The sequence below is a fragment of the Diabrotica virgifera genome, chromosome 10, assembly GCF_917563875.1.
Source record: "Diabrotica virgifera virgifera chromosome 10, PGI_DIABVI_V3a".
Lineage (NCBI taxonomy): Eukaryota > Metazoa > Arthropoda > Insecta > Coleoptera > Chrysomelidae > Diabrotica > Diabrotica virgifera.
Genome location: NC_065452.1, coordinates 57,069,653 through 57,080,805, shown reverse-complemented (window position 1 = coordinate 57,080,805; position 11,153 = coordinate 57,069,653). Strand labels below are relative to the sequence as shown.

The following is an 11,153-nucleotide window of genomic DNA, read 5'->3' as shown; positions in this document are numbered from 1 at the left end:
TTACTACAATAAGTTATATTTCATGAATGAAATACCATGACGTCACTTTTACTTTTCCTTCCTAGGACTTTGCTCCCTACAATCAGGTCCGGAAAAGTATACTTTCGGTAGAGGTAGGTGGAAAAAGTCGTTTTACACACAGCTGATAATTTTTTTAAAAATTTGAAAGATAGTATTTTGAATTCCATTAAAATCTTTGAACGCTTGAATTTTTAGTTCTCCCTTAAGATGGTCCTCCCTTAACATGGAGGCGCATGGTCTCACTTTTCATTTCACCCTGATTTTTAGTAGTCACAGACAATGCTGTCTAAGTTTAATCTTATCCCTACTTTTTACCTAATTGTTCTAGAATAACTTTGTTTTTAAATATGGATAATATTTCGTCTACGAATAATAGCTCATACTTTATTCTAATTGTTTATGCTGTCAAAATTACAATAATTTTGCAAAACGATTTTTGGTTATAAAAATGATTTTTTAACCTTTTCCTTTATACATAGGTATTGGTAGTTTAACTCTTAAACTTTCATATAATATGCATAGAATTACCGTATTTTTTATTATTTTCTGGCAATATTATTGCAAAAAAGGTCTCTGCGTCTGCGATAAACAAATACAATAAATTTTAAACCAATTGATGGATTATCCTGAAATTTTGATGTTCTCTTTAAGTACTCCAATACCACACTTTTGGTCAAATACCAAAGTTCTAAGAATTTTAATAATAAATAAAGATTTTGCCTCAATTTGCAGCTTCCTAAACAATAAATTTACTTTTAAGTTTAAAAAATCGCCAATTTGAACCTTTTTCAATGTTCTAATAAATCAAATTTTGGAATATTATGTCAAGATTTTTAATGGGGTGCAAAATATACGAAAATCGCGTTTTTTGCACTAAATTGCAAATAATAAAAAAACAGCTCAAAATTCTTGGCAGTAAACAGGTAGGTTTTCTTCCTATAGGTTTACAATAACTAAAAAAGTTGTCAGATACTTGGATTATCAATGTCCTTTTTTTGTTTATTTCCCTGCAATATTATTATTCACCAATTTTTTTTCTGTAAGTAGAAAAGTTTTGTTTCGTATTAGTAGCTCAGTTTATTTACACGACTCTATTACAGTTTTGATTAATTCTACTGAAAGCTTGCTGAAAATGTTTTAGTACAAAGGATTTTATTTGTGGGTCTTTTTCGGCCAAGCGAAATACGCACTGGTAAATGTGCGTTATCATTAATTCGGGTGCGGCGTAACTCATCGAATCCTAACTCATCGACAGACATTTCACATACACCCTACTCATATAAAACCACTTCATCGAAAGCCCCACCTCATCAACTGGACATTTCAAATACATTCACATTAACGCTTGGTTGGATGGTTTGCTTGATAGTATACCGTTTTTCTTCCAAATTGACTATTTTAAAGTGGTTTAAAACTCAATCGCATTTATAAACTATACTTACTTACTCCGTGACGTTACAACCCTTCGTGGGTTTTAGCCGACTGAACAACATGCCTCCGCTCTTCTCTCTGTCTTGAGCAACCTCTATCCAATTCTCCACGCCCACAGCTTTTAGGTCACCTGCTATATTATCTCAGCACCGGAGTCGAGGGTGTCAGCTTGGTCTTCCAGTTGGGACTTCCTCCCATACCAGTTTTACTGTTCTTTGGTCATAATTTCTTCTGAGGTGTCCCGCCCATTGGAGTCTTCTGGACTATATTTCTTTCATTATGTTGGCGTATGGGTAACGTTCTTGAAGCTCTTTGTAGTTCTTATCCTATATTGTCCTCCCGTTTCATCAATCACAGGCCCAAAAATCTTCCTTAGGATTTTTCTTTCCCAAACACGTAATCTCTCTTCGTTTGCCTTTGTTTTCGTCCAAGTTTCGCTTCCATACATCACAACGAGTCATATTATTGTTTTATACAGTGTGTCTGCGTAACTTGGAACCATATAGGAAACTTTTTTAATATCAATTTAACGAAAAAAAGTTATCCTCCATAAACTGCTCTGCATAGTCTAAAACCTAAGATGCACTCATCAGATATCAAATTTTATCAATAATATACGAGGTATCTCCAAAAATATGAATTTCGCTCAAGAGTAAAGTGCCTTTACATTTAACAATATCGAAAATTGTCATTATTGAAAAAAGTTGTTTGTAATTAAAAATTATGTTATAATCTGCATTTACACTCTTCTAATTGAAAAAAAAAAAAATTGAAAAATTTCCTTAAATTACGGATACCCAACATTATTTTTATTTATAAAAATGTCTGAATAGTCAACAAACTGAGATGCAATCATAAGATATCAATTTTTTTCAATTTTATACAACGCATGTGAAAAAAAAAATTGAATTTCGCTCAAGAGTAAAATACATTTATAGTTCACAATATTTCAACTAGAAGGATGCAATTGCATATTGAAACATAGTTTTTAATTCTGAACAACTATTTATAATAACAAAATTTCAATATTGTAAAAAATAAAGGTACTTTACTCTTCAGCGAAATTCATATTTTTTTAACATACCTAGTATAAAATTGACAAAATTTAATATCTTATAATTTTATCTTAGTTGCTAGTCTATGCAGAACGTTTTATAAAGAATAACTTTTTTTCTTAAAATTAATAATAACGGAGCTATCATAAATAAAATGATGTTGAGTGTCACGTGATTTGAGGAAAATTTTCAAAATTTTTTTTCAATTAGAAGAGTGTAAATACAGATTATAACATAATTTTTAATTCCAAACAACTTTTCATAATAGCAATTTTCAATATTGTGAAAAATAAAGCTAAGTACCTACTTCATTAGTAGTTGAGATGTCGAGCAGATAGGTTGTGTGTACGCAGTCCCTCCGCTCATATAAATTTCGAGGCACAATGATATTGTTTAACGGCAATTAATATTCCATTAAACTTTTAACTATACCAAACGTCGATATTGTGTGGTTTGAAAAACGAAAAAAGTAGTGTGTTATTCTGTTTTTTGTGTTTTTGTTTTTCATCATGGGGCTTACAAAGCGTGACCTGGAGGAAACTTCTTTAATTGTGGAAAATAAAATGAAACAATTAATGAGTGAAGAATATACAGTCGAACCCGCTTATTAGAATACCTGTTATAGGAATATCCCGCTTCAAGGAATAGAAATTTAAGGTCCCAAAACCTTTCTACCAGCCACCAGTGATCGGTTATTAGAATATCCCGGTTATAGGAATACTTTTTCTTGGCACGAAGGCTATTCTAATAAGCGGGTTCGACTGTATAAATAATTTTTCAGATAAAGTTGCAAAAATATTAAAAACAAATTATGCTGAAACTATTTCAACTCTAGAAAATCAAGTAGCTAGTTTGAAAATGGAAAATGCTGATCTCCAATTAAATATGGACAACTTGGAGCAACAAGGTAGAAACAAAAACTTAAGATTCTTTGGACTCACCCTAAATTCAAACGAAAATACCAATGAAGTTATTTTACACGTGCTTAATAATGATATGAAATTAAAAAACATTGGTGTTGGTGATTTGAAGAAATGTTATCGTGTGTTAAATAAAAACAATGATCGAGAAAACCCTAGGCCCCCAGCTGTTTTGGTGAGAACTACAACTGCTGTTAGAGAAAAAATTTTAATGAACAGAAAACTGCTGAGGTCAACAGGTATTTACATTCAGGAAGACCTTACTAAAACAACGTTATGTCTTTTTAAAAAGTGTATTGAAACATTTTCAAAAAAAGATGTGTGGTCGAAATACGGTAATATTTATGTTAGATATAATAATTCCATTCACCGCATTAAGAGTCCCTCAGATATACAATTACTTGCTGGGATTTAGTTCCCAAATTTTTAAAAAATAAAAATTGAACAATGCGGTTGATTTTTGTTAAATAATTTATTGATGTTTATTGTGTTCCCATATAAACAAATATAATAATATTACTCGTCTTATATACCCAGTCTGAATAAGTGTCATTTTACATTTACATGCGAATAATTTGTTTTTCGACAAAGAATATTCTTTTTCAGTTTTTCAACTTTACTTTTCATCGGGATTAATTTTTCATATTTAACATCAATTATTATGTTTACATACTAGTGTCACGTTCTCAATAGACAGATGTGAGAAATTAATTTTGATGCATACTACAGTCAAGTTTCATTTTTATTTCATTTTAAATTAAATACTAGTAATTATTTGCAAAAGTTCAATTTTATAGACGTACGGATCAAGGCATATATTTCTTTTTTGTTGCTCTCGTTGTTCTTACATTACTTTTTTGTAGCAATTAGTAGATAGCGCAATTACCTAGGTAAGTAGTTTATAATGTTTTATTTTCACCTTAAAGGAATGTGTGACCAAAATATATTAAATAAAATAAATCTTTGGGATAAAATTACATTGGCTCGAAATTAGGTTGCATATTCCTAATAATTATATTGATCCTTGAGAACGATAATTTTTATTTGGTTTATATGTATTTAACTATAATTCCATAGCAAAATTTTTCAGTTTTTATTACATAAATGAAGTAATGTGCTTTTGCAATCATGATATGTTATAGTGTGCATACAAACATAACTACTATTTACTGTATAATATCATTGGTTGTATATTTCCTTAGAATTTTTTTTTCTTTTTTTCAGTTTTTACTGCATTCATTGTGATAAAGGTACATTGTTGTCCATGATTTAATATAGGTACATAATTATAATCACCAAATTGTTATAAAATTGCCGTTTCTTAACTTAGGGTTTTTTTATGTATATTTGCTTATTTCGCCACTGCATTAAAACATGTATTTTTTTTCCCATCAGAAATTGCCTTATAAAATACAAGCAAAATTTTTATTTTCTATTTAATGACGGATTGATTGCTAACATGACTTATGTTTGTATCTTTTTCGATTACAAAACTAATTATAATTAATATCCTTTCTTCCACTTATTTTATCCCTAATTTTTCTAGCCTCCATCACTTCCTCTTTCTTTTTTGTTTGTTTTGTTTCAAATTAGCTATAATTTACTACATTACAGATGATATTTAACGTAGGACACGTTAATGTTCGTTCACTTGTACCTCATTTTCATGAATTTAAAAATTTGGTTGTTAGTGCTGATTGTGATATTGTGGGCGTCACTGAAACATGGTTACACGATGGAATTAATGATACAATGGTAAGTATTGATGGCTATTCTTTTGCTCGGCAAGACAGACCAGCAAGAGCTGGTGGGGTGGGGATGTATATTAAAAATAACTATAAATTCGAAATTATTTTATCAGAATATAATGAGTTGTTTGAATACATATGGATAACCGTTTATATTGGGAAAGTTTTGTATGCAATTGGTACCATATACAGGAAACCTAAAACTAATTGTTCGTTATTTTTAGAACACTGCGAGGACATGTTTTCTTCAATTTTTTCAAATTATGATAATATTATATGTGTTGGTGATTTTAACATTAATGTTCTTGACCTAGAAGATAATCATACTGTGAAATTTTATGATATTTTGGATACTTTTAATTTAAAGCAACTCATTAAAGAACCAACAAGAGGCATCTCCTTATTAGATCTTATTATCACAAATATTGATATTAAAAAATGTAATGAATATGTCGATATAGACATGATTGCGGATCATGCGGCAGTTTTTTGTAAATTTAATGTCGAAGGTACCGAATCTCATATTAAAAAAAGGGTTAACTATCGAGATATTAAAAATATTGATTATAATAATTTTTTGAATGATCTTAATTTAATACCGTGGCATACTATATTTCGAACAGATGATGTTGATATTAAAGTATCGCATTTACAAACTTATATTCTGTCAGTTCTTGATGTACATGCGCCTTTAAAATCAATTTTAGTCAGTAATGTAAAGCCATACTCTCCGTGGATTACTGGTAATATTAAACATTTGCAAAAGTTACGTGACAATGCATTAAATAGATTTAGAAGAACACAATTACCGGAACATTGGTTGTACTACAAACAATTTCGAAATTATACAACTACTGCCATTAAAGCGGAAAAAAGGGCTTACCTTAATATGAAATTTCAGAATTCGAACTCAAAGGAAAAATGGGCCGAATTAAAAGAACTTAATATATCCAAACAGAAAAAAAATGAATTACCTAGGCATTTAAAATCAGTAGAGGATATAAATAATTTTTTTATTAATAATATAAATATAATGCCAGGTAGTAAAGAATTACTTAACTATTATGCTCATAACGTAAAAGAGGGTATTAATGATAACTTCAGTTTTTCGTATGTTTCTGAAGAGTTTATTAAGGATATCATTTTTTCGTTAAAATCTAAAGCTTTTGGCAATGACCACTTAAATATTACAATTGTTCAGTTGTGCTGTCCTGTGATTATTCCTATTCTAACTCACATAATAAATGTTTGCATTGAAAAAAGTTACTTTCCTTTAGACTGGAAATTTGCAAAAGTTATACCTTTGCCGAAAATCACCTCACCTAAAGAGTACAATGATCTTAGATCAATTAGTATTTTACCTACATTTTCAAAAATTTTTGAACGAGTTATGGAAAGTCAGATTAGAGATTTTTTTAAGCACTAATAAAATTTTGCCAGAAAACCAATCGGGTTTTAGACGTAATCATGGGTGTGCAACTGCACTTGTTGATGTTGTTGATGATGTTATTATATCTTTAGATTTGAACAAGGTTACTCTTCTTGTTCTTTTAGACTTTACTAAAGCCTTTGACTTAATTAATCATGATATATTGTTAGCAATATTACAGTTTTATAAATTTAGTGTCAGTTCCAGGAATCTTCTTGCCTCTTACTTACATAAGCGTAAACAAATTGTTCAGATTGATGAAATGACTTCTTCATCTAGTGAAATAAAATCAGGTGTACCTCAGGGAAGTATTTTGGGTCCATTATTATTTAGTTTGTATACATCAACATTTCCTAAATGTCTTAACTACTGCAACTATCACTTATACGCGGATGATACGCAAATTTATTTGTCATTTGAACATTCTAATGTATTAGAAGCTGTTGAACGCCTAAAAATTGATTTGTTCAATATTTACAAAACGGCTACTGACCATGCACTTAAAATTAACCCATCAAAATCTGTAGCATTATTGTTTTGCAATGAAAATATACGTGAATCCATTTTGGCTAACGTTTCACTTGAAATCAATGGTATAAATATTCCTATAAAATTAAATTCTAAAAACTTAGGCCTTTTATTGGATTCGAGACTAAGGTTTAAAGAACATATATCTCTTAAATTGAAGGCAGCTTATGCAACTTTAAAAATGATTTATGCACAAAGACATTGTTTATCACAGGACGTCAAAAAACTTTTATGCGATTCATTAGTTTTAACACACTTTAATCACTGCGACGTTGTATATGGACCGTGTTTAGACAGTACTGATTCACGAAGGGTTCAAAAACTGCAAAACTCGTGTGTACGTCTGATTTGCGGTATTAGAAAATTTGGCAGGATCTCGAGTAAATTCAAACAATTAAACTGGTTAAATATGTACAACAGACGGCAATTACATTTTAGTTGTTTATGTCATAAGGTATATTTAAAAAAAATCCCACCCTATTTACACAACAGGTTAACCTTCAGAACGGATATACACAATTTAAATATCAGACGCAATACTATTCTTCGTGTTCCTAGACATAACAAGGTATTATTTCAGAGAGGTTTTTCCTACAATGTCGCAGTTTGCATTAACAACTTATTTAAATTAGATTCAGGTTTATTAACTACCTCAGCATCATCATTTAAAAATCGATATAAGAAGCATCTGTTAAATTTACAAAATATATGAACAACTTTTGCGTAAAGTTTTAAACGAACTACTCTCCTTTCCTTGTCCCTTCGTTCTTTGTTCCTTTCTTCCTTCTACCTTTCCACAATTCCTAATATCTTTTTAATTATCGTTTTAATAATTATTGTATTTATTGTTAGCTATGCTCTCGTTTCACTAAATACGTGTTTGAATATGGTAGGCACTGGTGGAAGAACAGAAGTGGACTGGGTAACTGGTCCACGACTGAACCAGTTGTAGCCTTTTATCCACTAACTCAATGTATGTAATTTATTGTAAGCATGTACTATGTTATTATGGATAATAAATGTATCCAGATTTAGCCATACGGCTCACACTCCCTCTAAGGGGAAAATTGACTCATCCCAGATACCTACGGTATCAAAAGGATTGAGCTCTGGTGGGACTCTTTCCGTGTTATCGAGCCCTAGGTAACTTGGTATGCAGGTGTATCTCCCAAAAATTTTCGTACACATCTGGCCGTTGCGAGTAGTACTGCTTTCTGCATGGTCTTATAAAGATGTTCATTAAGACCCAGCTTTTTTATGCTTTCAAGGAGGGTCTTCGGAATGACTCCAGTAGTAGACATAATAATCGGTATCGTCTGGGTACTTTGCATTCTCCATTGTCTCCGTATTTGAATTTCCAGATCTCTGTACTTGGCGATCTTTTCAGTAAATTTAGTACGTAGATTATTGTTGTTAGGAATCGCCACATCAATGAGGGTTGTTTGTCTCGTTAATTTATTGACTAATACGAGATCTGGTCTATTATGCGCCACTGTTTGTTCTGTGAGCACAGTGCGGTCCCAGTATAGCTTGTAGTTGCCATCCTCAAGCATACTCTCAGGGACATATTGATAATATGGGAGATGGTCGGTTTGGAGAAGTCCCAGCTTGATAGCTATCTCCTGATGAAGGATTTTTCCCACTGCATCATGCCGTTCCTTATACTCAGTTGCAGCAAATGCCTGGCAGCCCCCTGTAAGATGTTGGATGGTTTCTTGGGCTTGACATCCATATCGGCATCTGTCGTTTTGAACATGAGGGTCTTTGATGATATATTTCAGGTAATTTCTGGTTGGTATAACCTGATCCTGAATGGCCAGTAATGAACCCTCCGTCTCAGGGAACATCTTTCCTGATGTCAACCAGTAGTTCGACGCTATATTGTCGACATAATCTTGGCTGACCTCATTGGGATGTCGCCCGTGCAGAGGTTTACCCATCCAGGCGCGCACTTTTTCGTCCTTAGTAAGGTGGTTTATGCGAAGTTCTGCTTCCCTCAGTTTTATCGGTGTTGTGTCATCTACTGCGCAGATAGCGCGATGTAGAGTAGATGTTTCAGCCTGCATCTGAAAATAAGATCTTAAATTAGCAATTTGTTTGTCTAATTGCTCACCTATATCCATAAGTCCTCTTCCTCCTAAATTCCGTGGTAATGTCGTTCTTTCTACTGCACTTTTTGGATGGTGTTTTTGTGCCTTTGTGAGGTGAGTTCTTACTTTTCGCTGAAGATTTTCTACGTCCGTTTTTGTCCACTTAACAATGCCAAATGAATAGCTAAGCGCGGAACATGCGTAGGTGTTTAGTGCCTTAAACAAATTTCTACTATTAAGGTGTGAGCGAAGCAGCTGTTTTACTCTTCGTATAAACTCAGTAGTTATCTCTGTTTTCATTTGTTTATGGTCAATTCTCCGCGCTTGCTTTACTCCAAGATATTTATACATATCGTTTTCACCCATGGCCTCGATGTTCTGGCCATTTTGCATATCGAATCCTCCGGGCTGTACTTTTCCTCTGACTATATTTAAAATACGGCACTTTTCTAGTCCGAAGTGCATGCTAATATCATTAGAAAAAGTTTCTACAGTTTTTAGCATCTCATCGAGTTGGTTTCGAGTGGAAGCCATTAATTTCAAATCGTCCATATACAATAAATGATTAAGCTTCGCCACCACATTGTTGTTATTTTTGATGCTAAAACCTGCGTCTGTGGAGTTCAATAGCTGAGATAATGGGTTCATAGCTAGACAGAACCACAGTGGACTCAACGAATCTCCTTGAAACAGGCCCCGGCTTATTGCGATATTTTCAGTTTCGACGTTATTTTCACCAGGTATTTGAAGGTGAATTCTAGTCTTCCACTCCGTAATTATATGCTCTAAAAAGTTCACTATATTATCATCGACTTTATATATTCTCAATATATCTATAAGCCATTCATGCGGCACTGAATCAAAGGCCTTCTTGTAATCAATGAAGGCAGTAAAAATATTCCTCTTTTTGGAATATGCCTGGTTAGAAATGACTGAGTCGATGATGAGTTGTTCTTTGCAACCCATGGAACCCTTAGCGCATCCTTTCTGTTGAGGCTCTATGATATTGTTCAGAGCACAGTGTTGGTAGATACGCCGGGCTACACAGGATGTGACCAATTTGTACAAAGTTGGAAGACAAGTAATTGGGCGGTATTTGGCTGGATCTTGGGTGTTATTTTGATCCTTCGGAATTAAATAAGTGGTTCCCTGAGTTAGGAATGATGGTATATCCTGCGGATTAGAAATAACATGATTAATTAGTGCTGATAAGCATTCATGAACACTCCAAAACTTCTTGAGCCAAAAGTTTTGAACTCCGTCTGGTCCAGGAGATTTCCAGTTGTGAAGCTCTTTGATGGTATTTGAGACTTCTTCAGTAGTGAAGGGTTCGTAAAGGGTGGTAATGTAGTGTTGGCAGTTTTGTGTCGTTTCTTCTATCCATTCAGCATTGTTGTTAAGAGCAGCTGGCGTGGAAAGTTGACTTCCCCAAAACTCATGAATTTCTTCTTGGCTTGGGTAAGTCTTATCGACACGTTCTACAGTGGAATTGAGTTTTCGATAGAACGCCTTTTCAGAACTTTCAAAAAGAGCATTGTCGCTTTTGCGGTTGTTACTAACTTTGTACCTCCTTAGTCGTCCTGAATAAACGGAGAGCTTTTGTTTTAATGTGTCCAGACACTGATGGGCTGTGTTGTTTTCTGGATCATATCTTGAGTGTCTTGCGGTAGTCAGCATTATATCTTCAGCTCTTCTGATGACTTTTCTACTTGTTACACCTCGTATGTATTCTGTGACTATACCAATATCCTTACGTAATAATTCGATCTTTCCGAGCAGTCTTTTTTCCCAGGGTGCAATTCTGTTACCAGTTCTTTCGTTATTAGTAACCCGTCGTGTTCTGATCTTAACGCCCATTACATTAGTAATTGCTGTTGCTGCACAGTAGATTAGCATATGCAAATATTCCAACGTGTGAGCTTCTACGACAT

At 33.1% G+C, this 11,153-nt stretch overlaps 1 protein-coding gene across 1 annotated transcript; it reads left to right on the top strand.

The window, feature by feature from the left end:
* The first annotated feature begins 3,365 nt into the window (after positions 1-3,365).
* On the top strand, positions 3,366-6,640 carry LOC126893028 (uncharacterized). The gene is made up of 2 exons (XM_050662970.1): positions 3,366-3,602; positions 5,042-6,640. Exons 1-2 carry the CDS (start codon positions 3,366-3,368, stop codon positions 6,599-6,601), a joined length of 1,797 nt encoding a protein of 598 aa, XP_050518927.1. The 3' UTR covers positions 6,602-6,640.
* The last annotated feature ends 4,513 nt before the right edge of the window (positions 6,641-11,153 follow it).

What these genes read in the sequence shown, in the direction of transcription:
- LOC126893028 (XM_050662970.1), top strand. Translation starts at nt 3,366, where the DNA reads ATGGAAAATGCTGATCTCCAATTAAATATGGACAACTTGGAGCAACAA. An exon ending in CTAGGCCCCCAGCTGTTTTG is followed by an intron (nt 3,603 to 5,041) that starts GTGAGAACTACA and finishes ACTACATTACAG; the next exon opens with ATGATATTTAACGTAGGACA.